The following is a 20,997-nucleotide window of genomic DNA, read 5'->3' on the forward strand; positions in this document are numbered from 1 at the left end:
AGGAGAGAACTGCCAGTGTAGACCAGTGATCCACAACCTTTGTGTGGCCAGTAGCACATTCATGTTTTCAGAAGAGTGTGGCGGGCGCCAACAATTTTTCAAGGCTTATTTTGTATATGTACATTAAATAATATGAAAACCATCATATTTAATATTACATAATATATGAATCCAGAGAGAAGCCAGGGAGAAGCCACGAGGACAGAGAGCGCTGGTTTCCCGCAGCCCCGGAGAGCTCTGTCTCTAGCAGTCGCGGGGCCCTGCCCTCTCTCCCTTGCTGGGCACTAGGCGGCCCCGCACCTGCTGAGGCAGGGCCAGCTCTAGGTTTTTTGCCGCGCCAAGCAAAAAAATTTTGGCTGCCCCCACCCCAGCCCTGGGCTCCGCCCCCCCCTGCCCTCCCTCACCCGCACCCCCTGCCGCCTCAGCCCTGGGCTCTCTCTTCCCCCTCCACCCACACCTCCTGCCACCCAGCCCTGGGCTCCCCCCCCCCCAACCGTGACCTCCTCGTCCACCACAGCAATCCCCGTTTACACTTGCAGTGGGGATCAAACCATTTCTCCTATTTTTATTTCACTTTAGTATAAATCTCACCGTCCCCCATCTCCCGCAACCCCATCTTTAGTGCTCCAAATGCGCATGGAAGGCATAGGGACTAACCTCAAACCTTGTACTCGGCAAGGGATGGGGATCTAGTAAAGAGGGTTCAGGCAGAGGAATGGGTGTGGGGGTGCTTGGGGGCCCTTACACTGGCAGAGAAGCTGGGTGTGATGTACTCGCAGAGGAGGAGAGGGGGTGCAGGGGAGATGTGGAGGAGAGGGCTGGGGCAGGATACAAGGGGAGAGGTGTGGGTGAAGGGAGAGTACAAGGGGAAGGGGTGTGACAAAGGAGCGATGAGAGAAGGTACAAGTGAAGACACTGCTAGCGGGATGAGGGGTGCAAAGGCTGAGACGGGCAGGCGCTGACAACTGCTTCCCCAGACCCTTGCAGGCAGAGCCAAGAGGATGGACACTGACCCCCAGGTGCCCGAGGCACGGGGGTCCCCCGACAGGGCAGTAACCCCCGCTCGGAGCCGGACTCTGCCTCTCCCCGCCCAGGGCAGGCAGCATGGGGCTGAGGCAGGGGAGGTATGCAGCGGGCTGGGTTTGGGGGCAGGAGAGGGCAGCTCGGGCTGCCCAGCCACTCATCCCGTCAGCGCATGAGTGGGATCTGCACCCCCGCCCAGCCCAGCGGCACCCTGCACAGCCCACTCGGGCGGGGAAACGCTGCACCGCCCTGGGAGACTCAGAGCAGCAGCGGTGGCGTCAGTAGGACCACTCGTCCCTCCCTGCATCCTGGGCCCCACTTCCCTCCCTCCCTGGCTCCTCACACACTCTGGGAGCCCCTCTCATCGCTGTGCCCGGGCTCGGCTCTAGGGGACGATGCTCTGGGTGTTCAGCGGCAGGGCTGTGCCGGGGACTGAGAACACCGGCGCCTGCAGCTCCAGAGTTCTCTGTACCCAGCAGGTGCTGGGCCGCGGCTTCTCTCTGGCTTAAGCCACGGCCCTGCGCCTGCCAGGAACCGAGAACACCGGCACTTGCAGCCCCAGTGTTCTCTGTCCTCGGCTGGCGCAGGGCCACAGCTTCTCTCCCCTGTTGGGCACTAGGTGGGTGCACATAAATGCCCTGGCAGTCGTCATGGCGCCCATGGGCACCGCGTTGGGGACCACTGGTGTAGACAAAGCCTGAGACTGGGCAGCTCGGAAAAGCGACAACTAAGGGGGGATATGGTAGAGGTCTATAAAATCATCACTTGTTTGGTGAAAGTAAATAAGGAAGTGTTATTTCCTCCTCATAACACAAGAACTAGGGGTTACTCTGTGAAATGAACAGGCAGCAGGTTTAAAACAAATAAAAGGAAGTATTTCTTCACACAACGGAGAGTCAACCTGTGGAACCCCTTGTCAGAGGATGTTGTGAAGGCCAGGACATTAACAGGGTTCAAAAAAGAACTAGAGAAGATCCATTTTGGCTGTTAGCCAGGATGGGCAGGGATAGTGTCCCTAGCCTCTGTTTGCCAGAAGCTGAGAATGGGCAACAGAGGATGAATCGCTTGATGATTCTCTGTTCTGTTCATTCCCTCTGGGGCACCTGGCATTGGCCACTGTCGGAAGACAGGGTACTGGGTTAGATGGACCTTTGATCTGACCCAGTATGGCCATTCTTATGTTCTATGTTCCCCTGTTACTAAACCGCCATCTCCCTGTTGCAGAAACAGACAGAAGCTGAGGCAGAAAATTGTCTGGGAGTGGAAGGAGCTGCAAGGGTTTCTGAAGGAGCAGGAGCAGCATCTGCTGTCCCGGCTGGAAGAGCTAGAGAGAGCCATTGTTCAGAGAAGGGATGAGGGCATTTGCAACCTGTCCTGGGAGATTTCCCTGCTCAGCGAGAGGGGAGGAGAGAAGGGGCAGCAGCCGCTGAGCCAACCCCTGCAGGTCAGGCTGTCGTTGCAATGATCATACACAGCGTTTCTATAGGCACTTCTGAGCCCTAGACCCCAAAGCACTTTACAAAGTGGGGTCAGGGGCATTATCCCTCTGGGACAAATAGGGAAAGTGAGGCAGAGGGAGGGACAGAGCCCTGGCCCAGGTCACACAGTGAATCTGGCAGCGGCGCCAGGGATGGGTCCTGGGAGTCCTGGATGCTGCAGCCCCAAGACCTTCTTTCCTGGAAATGTCTGTCTGCATTTTCACTTGGAGGGTGAAATCCCCTCCCCCACCATGCTGAGGTCCCGAGCCAGGCCTAAGGCCCCTTGCACCGCAGGTTAATGGGTTTCGTGGGGTCAGGGGCCTCCTGGGTCTCTCAGCACAGGGGGGAATTTGATTCTCAATGCAGAGAAACATCTTCTGCCTGTAAAGTGCCTGGGGAGAAGATTTCCGCAGTGGCAGCCTGCCCGCAGGGATTGCTGGGGCTGCGTAGGGGAAAGTCACTGGTAGAAAGTCCCTTGATTATCAGCAGGTAAGTATGCCCAGTGGTCTGTAATGGGATGTTGGATAGGATGGGATCTGAGTTACTGCAGAAAATTCTTTCTTGAGTGCTGGCTGGTGAGTCTTGCCCACATGCTCAGGGTTTAGCTGATCGCCATATTTGGGGTCAGGAGGGAATTTTCCTCCAGGGCAGATTGGCAGAGGCCCTGGAGGTTTTTCGCCTTCCTCTGCAGCATGGGGCATGGGTCACTTGCTGGTGGATTCTCTGCAGCTTGAGGTCTTCAAACCACAATTTGAAGACTTCAATAACTCGGACATAGGTTAGGGGTTTGTTATAGAAGTGGATGGGTAGGGTTCTGTGGCCTGCATTGTGCAGGAGGTCAGACTAGATGATCATATTGGTCCCTTCTGACCCTAAAGTCTATGAGAGGGGCAGCTGCTCTGGGAACGTAAACCTGAAATTCCACTACTGCCTGAGGCTTCAGTGGTGACGCCTGCAGAGCAGGAGGCCTCCCCACCCAGGGACACTCCCCCTGACGGCGTCTTCTTTCTCTTTTTCTTTAGGCTGCTGGGAGCACTGGGGTCAGGTGAGTCTTGGCCTCCATTTCCCTCCCCCCTCATGGACCATTAGGTTTGATAACTGCCCTGAATAGGAAGTTGCCCCCTGCCCTTGGAGCGTGTGATTCTGTCTCCCCTAGTGGCTGATTCAGGTAAAAGAAGAGCTGGTTACTGTCTGATTGCTAACGAGGTCAGAGCAGGGCTGCTAGACACAGGGCCGATGGGACAGACCTGGCCTGTCTCCTGGACTGATGTGGCTGCTTCACGTGTTCAGAGGGCACAGAATCTCAGCTTTCACATTTGTTAAAGTGAGTTGCTGGCCCTCAGCACCTCCCCAGTGTAAACAGAGACAGTGTTGCCTTACTGGGGCTGCCAGCAGCCTGAAGCCGTAGCTCAAAGAGCGTGAACTCTCCTGTCGCCTGTTTATGTCATCGGATTGTCAACTGAAATGACGAACTTTGATGTCAACATTCAACGTTCACTGGCTGATCACTCGAGCAGGTGGAATGGGGAGGGGGCAGGAGTGAAGCCTTTGTGGAGTGGGAATAGGGAGTTGCTGTAGGGAGGGAAGAACAGAGAAGAGACACAAGGACAAGAAAGCAAGAGAGAAATGGAGAAAGGAGGGTGGGAAAGGAAGGGAAACACAGGGAAGAACCAGCAGGGCCCTACAGGGTGTCCGAGAAGGGGCTGTTTTCCTCCTGAGTGATACTAAGTGTGACAGACAAAGACTTGACAAAATACTAAGAACTAAAATTTTATTTCCATTACGAAGGGCAGATTCTTCCCTTGTTCTTTGTACATGGGTGTCCCATGGAGAGCAGTGGGTGTTCTGCTGTGAATGGAGCAGGGCACAAAGTCCTAAACTGATGCCCTGGCCCACTGACCATAACGGACAGTGCAATGTGGCCCTCTCTGCCAAATGAGCTGGATACCCCAGGGTTACTGCTTCAGCTGAAGGGCTTGAGGTTTTTGGTGTTTAAGGGCCCACGTTCATTCCCTGCTGGAGACCTGAGCTCTGTCTGTGGCCACTGTCAGCATGTAGGACCTCCCCAGTCTTTGGTCTGTGTCTCCTCCTTTTCCACATAATCCCAGTGCTGGTGCCCCTTGTTACTGCAGTAAACCAGCGTAGGGGGTGGCTCTGCCCCCCCCCCCCAGAACCAGAGCGTAACTGAGAAAGCTCCTGAACAATGTCTCCGTTCCTTGCTCTAGTGTCTCCACTTCCCGTCTTGCTGGAGCACAGGGCTGTGGTGACTCACAATAATATTGACCATCTCAGACTACAAAGCTCAGATCCAGGTTTCCTGGAGTTTAGGGGTTGCTGGGCACAGGGTCTGGGATTCAGGCCTATTTCTCACCCCTCCTCCTTTCCCCAGCAGAGAGGATGGGATGTTTCGGAAGCCACAGTCGTCATTTGCGGAGCTGGAGAAGAGATTCAGCGATTTCTCTCTGAAAAGTGCCATGCTCCAGGAGGTGCTGCTGGGATTCAAAGGTGAATTGGAGTCTATGGGTGGCATCTCCTCTGGTTAGAGCGACCCTCGCCCTGGGGAAGAGTTGGGGACTCTAGTGATGTCACTGATCCTCGGCTCCATCTCACAGCCGAGCTCAGCGAGTCGCCCTTCCCCATGAAGCAGCCCTGTGGGGCTGGCTCTGTCTGCAGCAGCTGTATTATCGGCCTCTGATGTCTGTCACCATCTCATAGTTAACAGCAGTTCCATTAATAAGCAATGGGGATTTCTCCATGAATGTGAGGGCCTGAATTCTCACCTCTCCCATCTTCTCCTTCCCCTAGAGATGCTGCGACGGGAGCTGGGGAGCAATACTGGTATGTGTCTGTCTCTGACTGGCCATGTGGAGATTTTAGACCAAAAACCATGTTCATGATGGGATCGCAGCCTCCAGCACCTGGAAGCTGTGTAACAATGTGGTGGGATGTTACTTTGTTCTTGCACCACTATGTTTTCGACTGACTTGTCTCTTAAATATTTTAGCTCAGAGGTCGGCAACCTTTGGCACGCAGCTCGCCAGGGTAAGCACCCCGGTGGGCCAGGTTGGTTTGTTTACCTGTGGCGTCCTCAGGTTCGGCCGATTGCTGCTCCCACTGGCCGTGGTTTGACACTCCAAGCCAATGGGGGTGGCAGGAAGCAGCGGGCAGCACATCCCTCGGTCCGCGCCGCTTTCTGCAGCCCTCATTGGCCTGGGACAGCAAACCGTGGCCAATGGGAGCCGCAATCGACCGAACCTGCGGACGCGGCAGGTAAACAAACCGGCCCAGCCCCAGCCACGTGCCAAAGGCTGCCAATCCCTGTTTTAGCTCATCAATATCACGTAAGCATTTCAAGTGTTTTGTAGTTTTTTTAGTACTCATTAATTGTTTTTGCTTTTACTTTAATTATTGCCTTTTTTACTGACTACGTTAATTTTAAGAATTTTATTTTGCAGTTTTAATTGCAGTTATATTAATAGTGTTTTTAATTAAGTTTACGTAGTCTGATTTTAAAGCTTTTTTTTAAAGACCACTAAGACCTTGACAACTTTTCCTGTTTTTGAGTGGCTGCTTGATACTTTTTAAAAAAAAATAGAGAGTCTGAGCTTTTCCTTTAGCGTACTTATTTGAAAGTTTGTTAGTAAAGTTAGAGTTTTTTGGCTTTTTTTTTTTAAAAAAGACTTTTTTGTTATGATTCTTTTAAAATTGGTAATGTATTCACATTTTTAAGTTATATTTATTTTAGTGCACTATTTACCTTTTGTGACAAAAGCTGTAGCTGATTTTTACACTTTAAATAAAACATCTGTTAGCATCTAATTTTGTTAAAACAGCAATTCAATATTTCTTTTTTGCATAACCTGCACTTCTTTAAGAATGCAATGTTTGTTTGGTTCTCTTAATTAACCTTTTGCTCTAATTTTTTTTATGCTTACATTATGCCTTAAATTAATTTATATTTCTTGGAATGATTTTATTCATTTAAAATAGAATCTTATTTTTTTTCCCCCAACACATTCCTAGCCGTCCCAATGATGATTCATTTCTGGGAAACATCCTCAGCAGAATTATTTGAAGGTGTTGCACCGGAGAGTAAAGGCACAGAGGCAGTGGCTTGTGGGAACGAGGGTAAGTTTCATTACTAATCCTGCTCTTAAAATGAGGAGTCTTTTTAGAAAAATAGTTTAACTTACAAGCACTGAGAGACTTTAGGAAAGTCACTGATCACGGAAGCAATGGGTCTCTTTGGAACATATTTTAACTGAGAAGCCCTTAGAGCCTTTCTGAGAAACAGGATAGAACTATGGTCAAAATGAAGTGCAAATTAATGATCGTGCATCATGAGGAGAAAGAGAAGGGAACACAAGTTAAAATATAATGAAAACAAAGCCTTTCAGAAAGGAAATGTAGCAGTTTAGTAGCAGTGTTGCCATGTCAGGGGTGAAGTGAGAGATGATTCCCCCCCCATCTCTTTTTAAAAGTCCCAAAAGGAATAAAAGTGGGTGACATCGTTTATTTTTTATTATTTTGTTTATTAATTAAATCCATGTCCCTAAGGTCAGATTTGGCCTAGGTAACTTTGTTGCCACGTTTTCTTGTTCACCAAGCATAGAGCTTAGTACTGGCTCTGAACGACATCATTAGCCCCCTTTTGTTTGGACTAATTGAATTTTCTGTAGTTGGTCTCCTTGCACCTGTGCATGGCCTTCATGGCTGAAAAGAATTTAACCTACTTTTCATCAACTTGTTGCTAGAGGGTATTGTAAGATCTTATGAACTTTTGTCTTCTTTTTACAGTGAAGTGAGGAAGAGATTTCAAAACCTGGGTGTTATTGGAATTAACAGTTCCCAGGGTTGGTCCATATATGCCATTGCACTGGGCTCATTCAGGCTTTTTCCCGGTACAATGTAGCAGTTGCTTCCATATGTAGTCAATGCCGATACAAAAGAATGATCCAGGCTGGTGTTTCTCGGCTGGTGGTTTGTGACGCCCGGGGGCTCAGGAAAGGCAGTCAGGAGGCTGTGAGATGTTGAGTGTTTCATTATGATCTAAAGCAAAGAAAATCTCACTCCCTCACTCCTGCACTCCCCTGTTCATTGTGGTCAAGCGTTCTCTGTCAGCCTCTTGAAATATACAAGTTATATATAGACTCAGCACAGATACATGTTTTATTCTTGCTTTTTTAGTAAATGTTCGGGGGTCGGAAAAGATTTGACTTCCAATAAGTGGTACTTGCTTACTTATCTCAGCTCTGAAATTAGGAAGTTTTCAGCTGTGCACAGTAACCCTTTCATTGCTTGTATCCCAGCCAGCGAGACTGAAACCCCTGTGGTGGTTAGTAGAGATGGGGACGAGGCAGAAAGTTTGGATCCAAACTGGCATTGAGTGTTGTCAGCGATCACAGGAGAGTCAAGGAACCCAGGGATCGTTGGTCACTAAGTCACCCAGGCAGAGGGAGGGGAGAGGGGGAAACAGAAGTCAGAAAATGAAGGAGAAATAAGTGAGGGGGGCGGAGGTCACAAGCTCCCAAATGTGCCCACATCCAGTCATAGAGTCATAAAGTCTAAGGCCAGAAGGCACCACTGGATCATCTGGTCTGACCTCTTGTCTAGCACTGGCTGCCAACACCCCCCAGCACCCACCCACTAAACCCAACAGTTGGAGTGAGACCAGAGTCTTGCAGCCTCCAGGAGACTAGAGTCTTACATGCCCCAGGCAGAGAATAGCAGGGGCTGAGGTACACCAGTGCTCCAGGCCCCTTCAGTGGCAGGGAAATGGTTAAGTGAGATATTTCCAGGAAATCCTAGTGAGTGCCCACACCCCATGCTGCAGAGGAAGATGAAAACCCACCAGGTCACTCACAGCCTGACTCGCGGGGGGGAATATTCCTTCCCTATCCCACTATTGTGATCAGTTAGACCCTGAGCATGGGAGCAAGAACCAGCCAGCCAAGCCCTGAGAGAGAGAGAGATTGATCTCACCTCAGAGCCCTAGTCCACCCTGCCCAATAGCCTGTCTTATTTTCTGGCCATTCCTGAAGCTTCAGAGGAAGGAGATTAAAAAACCCTCTCAAAATACATTGGATGAAAAAATCCCTTCCTGACCCCTGCAAGTTGTGGCCCTGAACCATGAGGCTGAGGAATGTAATACATAAAATGGAAGTGAGCCCCACTTAATGTTCCACTATTTGTCTCCATTGACAATGGCTTCCATCTTAATATCACCAGCAAACTTTATTTAACTTACTGCACCAGTACTGAGCAGTCTTTGTCCTGTCCCTGCCTCCGCCTGGTCCCCACAATTGGGGGAGTTGCCCTCAGGGTTTTAAAACTAGGACAGTGGGTTTAGTTCTGGTGGGAAAGGCTGGGTTTGGGCTATGATAAAGTGATGGAATATTTTTCCAGCATACAAGTCAGAAACATCTTGTGCAGGGAAAGGGCCAGGGAAGATCACGATGTGACAGGAACTAACTTCTGAAATCTTCCCGGTCACCCTTCTCACGCTGATAGACGGCAGAGTAACGCCCACCTTTGGCTCCAGATTGTCCCAGCCTCCCACGGGGCAGGGAAGGGAACTGACTGTAGGGGAGCCAGTCCAGGTAGGGATTATTGCGGGGTTGCTAGTGGGTTCCTGCTGGGAGGAGAGGGGCAGGAAATACTGAGGGCCTGGGATCTTTGGGGGAGCTCAGTGTGGAGGTGGGATGGGGGCAGGAAATACCCAAGGTGGAGAAAGAGACGGGCACAAGGCGTGTGACAAACTTGCTAGGAATTGTTTCACCCAAGTCCTGGATTCCAGGAACAGATCCATGGGGTTTGGGGGAGGAAACTACCCTGTTTGTGGAATGGGGCTGCTGGGGGAACCCTGGACAGCACTGGGGAAATGTATCCGATTCCCAGTGCAGGAACATGAACCTACTGGCCAGAGGCTGCTAGGAGATTCGAAGGAGGGAGTGAGAGGTTACCCACCAGTGGGACCTAGAGTAGATAACCCCTCCCCTTCCTTCCAGCTGCCGGCAATGGGAAGCCTTTTGGGATTCCTCCTGGGGAGCCAACCCTGGAGCCTGCTGGGGACCCCATCCCCCATATCAGCCTCTGGCTTGTAGGTGTGTGATGAATGAGAAGACCCTTCCCCCTCTGTCTGCTGAGGGGCATGAGGGGACCTCTATCTCCCCCGCTGTTTTGTCTCCTGGCTGCTCTGAGGGTGGGACTCTGCTGACTGTGACCCTGCCAGATTTTCCATTTGATTGGCTCCTCTGTCCCTCCATGAATAGTGGGACTGTGAGTGGGGCAGCAGGTTGTAAGTGACGGGCTCTTGCTCTTTCAGGGGCCAGTGACCTTCGAGGAGGTGGCTGTGTATTTCACCAGGGAAGAGTGGGCTCTGCTGGACCCCTGTCAAAGAGCCCTCTGCAGAGATGTCATGCAGGAGAACTATGAGACTGTGACCTCGCTGGGTAAGGATTCCTGCTCCTTTGGTTCTTAGAAGGGGAAATGAAGAGTTAAGGTTCGTGCCACCCTCACAGTGCCACCTCTACTCTGCCCTGTCTCAGCAACAGCCCATTGAGAGCATTGAAATGGGGCAGACTAGGTCCCTCAGGGTTCACGTGCAACTCCCTTCATATCACAGTCACAGCTCTGCCAAGCTGCTCCAACTCCTCGCTCCACCATCCAGTTACAGCTACAGCTGACCCAGTGCACACAGCTGGAGGCATGTGGAGAAATGCTGGTATTCCCATCTCTAAACACAACGCAAACAATGGCACATTCCTAGTCCTTCATATCTATTGTAGAATCATAGATTTTTATGGCCAGTAAGGGCTATTAGGTCATCTAGTCTGACCTCCTGTATAACACTAGTCATAGAATTTCATCCAGTTACTGCTGTACTGAGCTGAATACCTTGTGTTGGACTAAATCCTCCCCCAGAAAGGCATCCATTCCGACCTGAAGACTTCAAGAAAATGGAGAAACCTCCACTTCCTTTGTTAGTTTGTTAATCGTTGCACCAGCCTTACTGAGATACTCCCAGCGGCTAGTGCCAGCTGCAAGGCCAGGGGCAGAGTTAAGGTTGCATTTTAGGGGTCGTGTGTATATTAACTCTTCCTTTTCTGGTTCTCAGAGGTTCAAGTTTAGCCACCACCCACCTAGTGCAAAGGCATGCAGCAGAACTGGCCAACTGGTACTCAGTATTTATGTAAGTTATGGACATTTGATTTCCTTATTTTTTTAATAGACTTTTTCAGTACTCTGTCTGCATGAGAGATTTTGCCAGCATAATTATGTCAATTAAGGATGTGGTTTTTCGCACCTCTAACAAACAGAGCTGTGCTGACAAAACTTTGCAGCTCAGAAGAGGCCAGAGTCTGCAAATGGATTTTAAAACACTTTAAAATATTGCTCTCAGCCCTGAAATTTTGGAATTGAGGGAAACATCTAAGAAGAACTCCTTCAGAATGCAGCAAAACACACAATATACGTAGTCTGAAAGTTAACAGTGGAATGGCTCTGACTCAGATGAATGAGTGTAGCTCAGAGACAGTGGCCACAGCATGTCCTCTTAACCCAACCAACGAGTGACTGTGAGAGCAGTGTGAGGTTCCTATTCAGGAGTTCTTGTGGGGTAGTGGAGAAGTAGAGCAGGGAGGAGTGGGGTGGGAGAAGATGATGGGAGAGCTAGTGCTTGTGGGGTGCCACAAGGTAGAGCAGGCTGAGTGTAGTGGGAGGAAAGGAATAGGTATGTGGAAGATTAGACTAGAGGGAATCAGGGAGGGATGAGTACCGTGGAAGGAAGAGGAGGTGAGGAATCAGAGACAGAATCTCTGGAGAACAGGTAGCGTGGTGGGTTGGGGGAGTGGGAGACTGGGAATAGAGAAAAGGGGGTGGAGGACCCCAGCAGTGGTGCTGTTGGAGGGGGAGGATTGGGTAGGAGATCTGGGATACTTGGAAGTGGAAAAGACTGAGGATAGTGGGAAGGGGATGGGAAGAAGTGGGAAGGGAAGGTTTCAGGGAGACAGATATTTGGGGCCCTTCATTGAGAATATCCTTGACAAAGTCTCTTAATGAGTTCTCCCTAAGCAAAGCTCAGAACCAGTGCTCCATCCTTATTTTTCTTGACCCATCAGCCACCTTTAATACCACTGACCATAGTCATCTTCTTGACATCTTGTCTTCTTCCTGGCTCTCCTCCTACCTCTGTAGCCACTTCTTCAGCGTGTCCTTAGGAAGATCCTCCTCACCCCTACTCCAGTTTTCTGTGGGGGTTCTACAGGGCTCAGTCCTTGGTCACTTCCTCTGCACTTTATCTCTGGGAAATCTCAGTTCAGCTACTGTCCATATGCTGGTGAATCACAGATCACCGCTCTACTCTAGACCTGTCTCCTTCTGTCCAAACTGAAATCTCAGCCTCACTCTGATGACTCCTTGTGGATGGCTAGCCATCAACTCACGCTCAACAGCTCAAGTGTTGATAACAGAGCTCTTAATCCCCCCAAGCCAGCCCCCCACCTCCTTTCTTTCTGTTCACCCCAGAATTAGCTGATGAAATCTCAGAGTCTCTGGCAATATTTGCAAACTCAGATGACAGGAGAGGTCCTAGGAAATTAGAGAAGGGTTAACATAGTGCCCATCTTTATAAAGGGGAAAAAGGAGGAGCTGGGGAACTATACACTAGTCAGCCTGACCTCGATAGCAGGAAATCTACTAGAGCAATGTATAAAACATTCAGTTTGCGAATACCTGGAGGATGAAGGGGTAATCGATAGCAGCGAGCATGGATTTACTAAGAACGTAGCATGACAAACCAGCTTGATATCCTTCTTTGATAGGGTAACTGGTTTGGTGGATAAAATAGGCCTGGACCTCAAAAAGGCTTTTGACACAGTCCCATGAGTAAACTGGAGAAATGCAGGCTCAACAGAACTCCCATTAAGTGGATATATAATTGGTTACACAACCGCAAGCAAAGAATAACTATTACTGGAATAAGCAGCAAAGAATCCTGTGGCACCTTATAGACTAACAGACATTTTGGAGCATGAGCTTTCGTGGGTGAATACCCACTTCGTCAGATGCAAGTGGGTATTCACCCACAAAAGCTCATGCTCCAAAACGTCAGTTAGTTTATAAGGTGCCACAGGATTCTTTGCTGCTTTTACAGATCCAGACTAACACGGCTACCCCTCTGATACTTATTACTGGAATGATGTCAGATTGGAGGGATTTCTCAAATGGGGTTTCACAGGCATCTATTTTGGGTTTGCTGCTATTTAATGTCTTCATTAACGACCTGGATGTAAGAATAATGAGCATACTGATCAAATTTGCAGATGACACAAAGCTGGAGGGTTGTCAACTCTTTGGAGGATAGAGCAAAACTTCAAAGGGATCGTGATAAATTGGCAAACTGGGCTATAGACAACAATGAAATTCAACAAAGACAAGTGTAAGGTGCTACACTTCGGGAAGAAAAACCCAATGCACAAATACTGACTGGGGGATAACTGGCATGGCAGCAACACCGCTGAGAAGGATCTGGGAGTTGTGGTGGATCACAACCTCAACAGGAAGTCAACAGTGTGATGGTAATGCAAAAAGAAGCAAATGCATTAACAGAAGCGTAGCATGCAAATCACAGGTGGTGATAGTACTGCTCTACTCAGCACTGGTTAATCCTCAGGGTGAGTCCTGGGTCTAGTTTGGGTCATCAGTGACTAGACAGGATGTAAAGAAACTGGAGAGAATCCAGAGGCAAGTGACAAAGATGATCAAAGGGGTGGAACGCAAACCAGTGAGTAAAGGCTGATGGAACTGGGTGTGTTTAGTTTGGAAAAAAGAGTTAATGGAGGGGATACAACAGTGATCTTCAGGATGAACTGCTGAGAAATGCAGCAAACACAACCCAAAACTAATGGTTATTCTTTTATAAGATAGACCAAACCAGCCACAAAAGTAAACTCCTGTTTTACCACACTGGCTAACAAGAAAACATAAAGGCAGTTTTCTCAGGCATTCCGGTTCTTATAACACCATCAAAAACACTGGATTCAGAGCCAAGTGGTTCTTTACAACCATTGTCATTAAATAATAGGTTCTTCTGATCCCAGAGGGCCAGCCACTCCCAGGTCAATATACAACTTAGATCTTACCCAAAACACACTGGAGCCAATCCTTTAGTATCTAATGTCTAAAGGTTTATTCATAAAAATAAAGAAAGGGGAGAGTTAAAATTGGCTAAGGGAATCAATTATATCCAGTAATGACAAAATTCTTGGTTCAGGCTTGTAGCAGTGATGGAATAAACTGTTGGCTTAAGTCGTCTCTGGAGTATGTCCACAGCTGGGATGGGTCATTCAGTCCCTTGTACAGAGCTTCAGTCTGTAGCAAAGTTCATCCGGAGGTAAGAAGCAGGATTGAAGACAAAATGGAGGTGTCTCCAGGGCCTTTTATAACTTTTGCCATGTGGAGGGCATCCCGTTGTTCTTACTGTGGAAAATTACAGCAATAAGATGGAGTTTGGAGTCACATGGGCAAGTCACATGTTCATGCCCAATTTCCCTCAGTCATTGCAGGAAGCCATTACCTAGATTCCAGACAGCACATTTAGACAACAGTCCACTCAGTGTAGATGGGTTTCTCCCATGGTCCATTGTCAACCAAGTGTGTCTTGATGAACCACTTAATTTGAACAGTCCCTCCAAGGTGTGCTAGCTAGCTACCTTGTGGGTGTTACCCTGTTATGCTTATAAGAAGTGCACAGGATCTTTTTCAGGGAAAAAGGCAATACACCGCATTATTGAAGATAAATTCGCATATGCATTCAATCACACACACACACTGTCTGGCCAGTCGATGTTACATTTACCAGTCCAGAGTCCAGATCAACCTAGTGGCCAGCTAGGTTGATCATGGGTAGGAGGAGCCGGCTTCCGTTGGTCATGATGTGATGCTCTGGGGAAGTCTTGGCAGGATGGACCCAAAGTTTTATGGCAAAGCACCTTGTTCATATAGTGATTTTCCTTTAGTGTCTGTTCCATTTTGTTTCTTACAGCTGTCCCCATACTCCATTTTGTTTTTGTTCTCCTCCTGTGGCTGCCCTTCCCTGACTGTTAAGTTGCTTACCAGGGCCCCTGCCCTTCTCAAAGGGAGGGCCCCTTGAGTTGTTTAACAAGAGCCATTGCCCTTCTCAAAGGGATGGCCACTTGTGCTGCGTGCTAAATGGGACCACTGCCCTGCTCAAAGTGTTACTCCTGTTATCACCTCTTTGAACCTGGGCTCGGTGTAGGGCAGGCAATGTCCAGAGCTGCAAGATCTATTGTGTTTTTAAGATCCTGGGCATAAGTCATAGGCCTCATGTGCTTTTAAGTCACCTATTGCACAGGACTCTGCCCAGACATGTTTCTGTGCTCACCTGCCTGGTTTTTCCCTGTGCCTCCTCCCCTGTGACAGAGGGAGCCTATCAGGATTACTGGCGGGAAACTACCTGAGTTTGCCTTTAAAAACAGACATTTTTGAAACAAACATCAGAAAGGTTCCTGCATTGCTGCCTGGTCTGATCAGCCAGGGGTTCTGAGGGGTCCTTTCTCCGCTCTCGTTTTATTTTTTGAGCGTACTCCCGTTTTTTGAACCCCCCCCACGAAGAACGAATTGCTACCTGAGAGATCTCCTGATTATTGAGACTGTACCGAGTCTTCTGATGTTCTTGCTGCTTCTGCCTTTGCTGCTGCCTTGGGGACTGGTAAGAATCCCTCTGTGAAACTTTCCCTACTTTTCTTTTATTATTTTAGCTGCTGGCTCTGTTTCCCCAGCACACAGACTCAAGCTAAACCTTGGTCTGTGTCTTAAAACCTCTCTTAAACTCCGCAGCGCTTTGCTGCTAAAAATAAGTTTGTGCCGCTGCTAAGTTCTGCTCCTGTGGTCTTTGCCTCGGGGCTCCCTGCTTTCAGCTGTATCCCTTGGCTACAGCCACCATCCCTTGGCTTCCTTGGGAGCTGTATCCTGGGCACATACCACTCTGCCCTCTGTGACTTCCCCATAGCATAAGGTGCACCATAGGTTTTTTTTTTTTAGTTTAATAAGTCATAGTTTGTTAAGATTGTAGAGCTTGTAAGTTCACCTGCCTTGTTATAGTGTACTGTTTTGTTGCTCCGTATAGTTGCTTGTTATAGTTTTGCTTAGAATTGTGATATTTGTTGTTTTGCCTAGTCGTTGGTTACGATAGATAAGGTTTTTGCTGCCTGAATTCGTCTCCCCGCTGTCCTGATCTCTCCCTGAACTTTCCCGTGTCTGTTTTTCCCCCTCTCCAATCTCCCCCTCTGTGTACTTCTCCATGTCTATAGACAAGGTTTTTGCCGCTCGAATTCGTGTCCGTTTTTCCCCCGCTCCAATCTCACCCTCTGTGTACTTCTTCGTGTCTATAGACAAGGTTTTTGCCGCTTGAATTCGTGTCCGTTTTTCCCCCGCTCCAATCTCCCCCTCTGTGTGCTTCTCTGTGTCTCCCTGTTATAACTCCTTGCTGCTTCCCCCACCCCCGCGTCTGCATCACCCTCCGAACCTCCCAAACCCCTTGCTGCTTCTCCCCCTGTATAAACTTCCCAAACCCTTTGCTGCTTTTTCCCCGCATCTGCACTTTCTCCGAACCTCCCAACTCCTTGCTGCTTCCTCCCCCCCCCGCGTCTGCATCACCCTCCGAACTCCCCAAACCCCTTGCTGCTTCTCCCCCTGTGAAACTTCCCAAACCCTTTGCTGCTTTTTTTCCTTTGTTTTTGGTGTCCGCTTGTTCCTTAAACCTCTCTCTAGCCCTTCTTTACACTTCTCCACTGCCCCTCCCCTACCGAAGATCACCATCACACTGCTCCATTGTTCTTACCCTGCAGGGCTTCAGAGTCTCTCGCTGCTTCCAGCCGCACTCTCCTCTCATCAGTTGCCACTAATCATTCACTCCCCTTCCCCCTCCTGTTCCTTGACAGATTATCTGCTATCCTAGCCTCACAAATTAAGTCATTACTTTTCTTTTATACCGTTACATTGCATAAATTCACTTATATTCACATTTTACTTGTAATTATAACACCCCATTGGTTGCTTCCACTTTTCTAATATACTTTGTATTTGCACTGATACCATTGTGTTACATTGTGTATAAGGCCACCAACCACTTAATACATTCTATCTAAGATTGTTGACCATTTTATATAGAAGCTACCATTTTATTTTGCATTTCTTTTTGATACGCTAATTAACTGTACTGTACCCCATTGTGCTGAACCCCACTTCCTGTACCCCACTGTTAGAACTCCCTACACTGTTCAATAAGAAGACCCCCCCCCATCATTGTCTATTGTAAACACCCTATACACTCCATCCCATTGTATTTCATTGTTAAATTCCCACCACTTCCTTTTTCCTTTAATAAAGAAATTAATTGGCACCCCACCTGTGTGGAATTGCTCCCCAAGATCCCATATACCTGCAGGCAGGGACACATTGGAACCAATGAGTTTTGCACTGTCATGCTGTAATCAATTGTTGTTTGATGAGTACTTGTTTTCTTAAATTGTCCTTCTCATCCTTTATCTTGTTCTTTCATCTAGTTCCTCAGGGAGTTATCCCATGTTGGTTTAGATCAGAACTGTCTTGTCCCCACTGATAGGTGCCTGTCTCATCTTTAGAATCATCAATCTGCTCTCCTCTGACATTTCAATAGGGGCATGTTGCAGCCTCCTGGTGCCCTTGCGTCTTTCTTCAGTTCCTCCCTTGTACATCTGGTTCAGCGATGGCCTTCACACTTAGCTCTTAACACGTGCATTCGTTATTCACACACAAAACAGAATTAATTTACACTGAACATTTTGAACGGGAACATCAAATTGCAATGCAAAAGAAAACAATCATGGCATTCTTTTACTTATTTTAAAATGCTAAACCTACAACAAATTGGTAACCCTCAAAGGTCTGTTTCTGCCTTGAAATCAGTCCAGACACAAATTCTGGCTGATGTATTTCTACCCATTGGCTCATTCGCCCATTCCTTTCTGTTATTCAAAAGAGCAGGATGTGCTCCGATCATACAGCAATACACTTAATACATGCTACGTAATTATTCTTTATCCTTCATTCCAAATTATATAAAATACAAACATAAAATCCTCCTACTACTACATTTGGTGGAAGAGTTTGCAGGAATTCAGTTCCTGATTTTTATATGACCTCTCTCTAGCACTTGTTTTGGTTTGGCCTTCCCCTTTCCATCACTATCTGAGGTTTCTGTCTCTATCACATCAGGTGACGCAATGGTATGTGACAAAGAGGAGCAGAATTCTCAGCAGGAAATGTTGAGCAAGTGGATAAACACAGAGAATTATCGCAAAGACCAAAAAGGAATGTGCCCAGGAGTCATGAGCAGGGAAACTCCTGTGAGATTCAGCACAGACCAGAAAGAGAGCAGGGAAACCATCCAGGGGAGAAAGTGAGTAAATGTATTTCCTATCGGGGAACTCAGACGGACCTCGAGGAAACCACAACACAGCAGGAGATCCTCATGGGAAAGAGAAAAAATACATGCACTGAAGGTGGGAAAAATTTATGTGACTACTCAGTCCTTATAAAGCATCAGAGAAACCACACAGGAGAGAGGCCCTTTAAATGCCGTGAGTGTGGGAAATGCTTCACTCAAAGATCAGGCTATTTTCACCATCTGAGAATCCAAGGAGGAGAGAGGCCCTATGGGTGAGTGTGGGAAATGCACACAGTGAGTGTGGGAAATGCTTCACTAAGAGCTCAGCCCTTTCTGACCATCAGAGAATCCACACAGGGGAGAGGCCCTATGAATGCAGTGAGTGTGGAAAATGCTTCACTAAGAGCTCATCACTTTCTGACTATCAGAGAATCCACACAGGGAAGAGGCCCTATGAATGCAGTGAGTGTGGGAAAAACTTCACTCAAAGATCAGGCTTTTTTCGCCATCTGAGAATCCACAGAGGGGAGAGGCCCTATGAATGCAGTGAGTGTGGGAAAAACTTCACTAGCAGCTCAGCCCTTTCTGAACACCACAAAATCCACACAAGGGAGAGGCCCTATCAATGCAGTGACTGTGGGAAAACCTTCTATCGCAGCTCAAACCTTTTTACCCATCAGAGGATCCACACAGGGGAGAGGCCCTATGAATGCAGTGAGTGTGGGAATACCTTCTCTTGGCACTCAGCCCATGTTATCCATCAGAGAATCTGCAAGGGAGATCAACACCATAAAAACCTCTAGGGCTATCAATACTTTCTTTTTCTTTAATAATTTTCCTGATTCCCACATAGTAACTTTGAAGCTATTTGAACTGTTTGCAGCACCATTATCCCTCAGCTTGTCCAGATGAGTGGCCCATTTCTGCCTTTTTGCAGTTTGCCCTGTTTTGAGGTGGACCCATTTGTCCTTTCTATCAACTCCATTGTCTCATGAGTAATTCTAGTGTGCCCTTCCTGTCAGGAACCAGGGAGCATCACATTTATACCATTCCTTCTATTGAAAAGTTATTGTTAGAGTCACCAATGATTCAGATTGTATCATTGCTAGTTGTTCTCACGTTGCTCTGGGTTATGCTGAAGATATAATGGGAACTTTTCAAATTATATGTAAATGAAGAGGAGAAGAGGCAGGAAAATAACTGTTATTTCAGCCTCTGTGACACTGGAAGAGTACGAGGTGACTCAGAGATTCCCTCCTTCCACATCACTGCAGAACTGTTACCTTTTGTCTGACCCATGTAGAGTTTATCTTCATCACATTCTATCTATCCACTTCTCAAAGTGTCGTGATGAAGAATTCTCCATTATCTGTGCTTGGAGATGATGCTTTGACTTCTTTAATCCTATATCAGAGTTGCTATGACTGGAGATGAAACTATCAAAGACGTGGAAGGGGAATTCAAATGGATTCCAAACACAGTGTGATCATTGGGAGTTTAAATCCCAGGTTCCATCTGTTGGCAAGGTGGCTGTTATATCCCCCATTATTTGGATGCTAGGATATTTTCAGGTCAATAAGCCATCTAAAGGCTGGTCTGTGCTGAAAAGGTATGTTGGCAGAGCCACATCTCTCATGGGTGTGAAAAGTCCTCTCTACTGATAGTAGTATTGTGACCTGAGCCCCAGTGTAGACAGTGTTATGTTGTCAGAAGACTATTTCCAGTATTTGAAGTGTAGACATAGCCTTAGACAGATTGATCCTCTCTGGGAAGTGAGTCATGACATCAATTCCAATTTTGACCCATCTCCCCATAGGTGAGAAATCTTCTAGTATGGAGGGCTGAGCCAGCTGTCCGATCGCCTGGTTCCTCAACTGTAGCTACAACTCTTAGTACCCATGAATGCAAAGACTGAGGGAAATGGAGCATTCCAACCATTGTCATTGTATTTTGTTGTTCCTCTCTCTGTTTTTTGTGCTGGCCTTTCTGTTCTCTCAGGGTGTGACTGTATAGCTCACTGCATGTGTGACAGAAGCTCATTGGTGCCAATTAGCAAAGGGGTTACTGTTATTCACAAGCAACTCCTGTCTCAGACCTGACAAACTCGCCACACCGAATACACTGCTTTTATGATATTTATCCAGGAAGCATAGCAGTGAGATCTCTACTGAAAGCTTGTAAATTATTGATACTCCTAATCACTGTGAGGTGTGTGTATGAGTCATATTTAAGGAGTACTGTGAGTACATGGAAAATTATGCCCATATGATATTGTGAAAGTGAGTCACCCCAATCAAAGGTCTGGTGGGGACAGCCCATTCAAGTGGGAGGGAATTGGCACCTGTCCCTTGCTAGCCAGTTATGTGATGTATTGCTGCATTGTCAACCTTTGCACCAATCCAGAAAAGCCAATGGAAAACCATCAAAGACAAACTAGCGACATTGAAACCCTGTAGAAGTGTCAAGGACAATATGAGAATGAAGAGATTGTCCTTTCTGTGAATAAAGACAAAAAGACTGATTCAGTTCATAACAAGGTGGAGAAAAACATTCTGGGTCCATTCACCAAGGAGATTCCTAATGACCAGTGGTGCTTCGTGAAAGGCAGGGCCGTGGCTCCTAGGGACTAGCAATCAGTGAAATTGACTGAAGTGTGAGGTGAGAATCTACTTAGATAGGAAAGGTAACAATTTAAAAATATAGGTTTCATTTTCTAATTTTGTTTTGTTGGTAACGGTTGGTTTCCATCACTCATATTTGTTTCTGTTTAAATCTCTATCCGTTAAATAAATTTGTGCTTGTTCGTTAACTGTACTCAAGTGCTGTGTGAGGTACAGTAGCCATGGTCCACAGTAAAACTAGTAACCTGGGATACTTCGGGAAGAGAGGATCTGGAAGTTCTCTGAATATCTGGTGATCCGGGCTGGACCCCAGAGGGAGACACATTGAAGGAACTCAGGGGTTAGGGTGGCTGCTGTAGCTCAGAGGAGGGTGCTTGAGTTCCAGCAGGCTGAGTGAGTTTGGTCACTAACATCCAGCTGCCAAATG

At 47.6% G+C, this 20,997-nt stretch overlaps 2 protein-coding genes across 3 annotated transcripts in view; one reads left to right on the forward strand and one right to left on the reverse strand.

The window, feature by feature from the left end:
• The window catches only part of LOC127046670 (zinc finger protein 436-like), a 545,929-nt gene that overhangs the window by 21,244 nt on the left and 503,688 nt on the right, over positions 1-20,997 (reverse strand). The window lies entirely within an intron of this gene.
• The window catches only part of LOC127043044 (zinc finger protein 34-like), a 320,191-nt gene continuing 301,580 nt past the window's right edge, over positions 2,387-20,997 (forward strand). Inside the window, exons 1-6 of the mRNA XM_050936743.1 lie at positions 2,387-2,467; positions 3,524-3,546; positions 4,891-5,006; positions 5,307-5,339; positions 6,514-6,629; positions 9,012-9,100. Coding sequence (XP_050792700.1) covers positions 6,533-6,629; positions 9,012-9,100 — 186 coding nt within the window. The 5' untranslated portion in view covers positions 2,387-2,467; positions 3,524-3,546; positions 4,891-5,006; positions 5,307-5,339; positions 6,514-6,532. The remainder of the gene's footprint in view (positions 2,468-3,523; positions 3,547-4,890; positions 5,007-5,306; positions 5,340-6,513; positions 6,630-9,011; positions 9,101-20,997) is intronic.

This window comes from Gopherus flavomarginatus, chromosome 1 (assembly GCF_025201925.1).
Source record: "Gopherus flavomarginatus isolate rGopFla2 chromosome 1, rGopFla2.mat.asm, whole genome shotgun sequence".
Lineage (NCBI taxonomy): Eukaryota > Metazoa > Chordata > Testudines > Testudinidae > Gopherus > Gopherus flavomarginatus.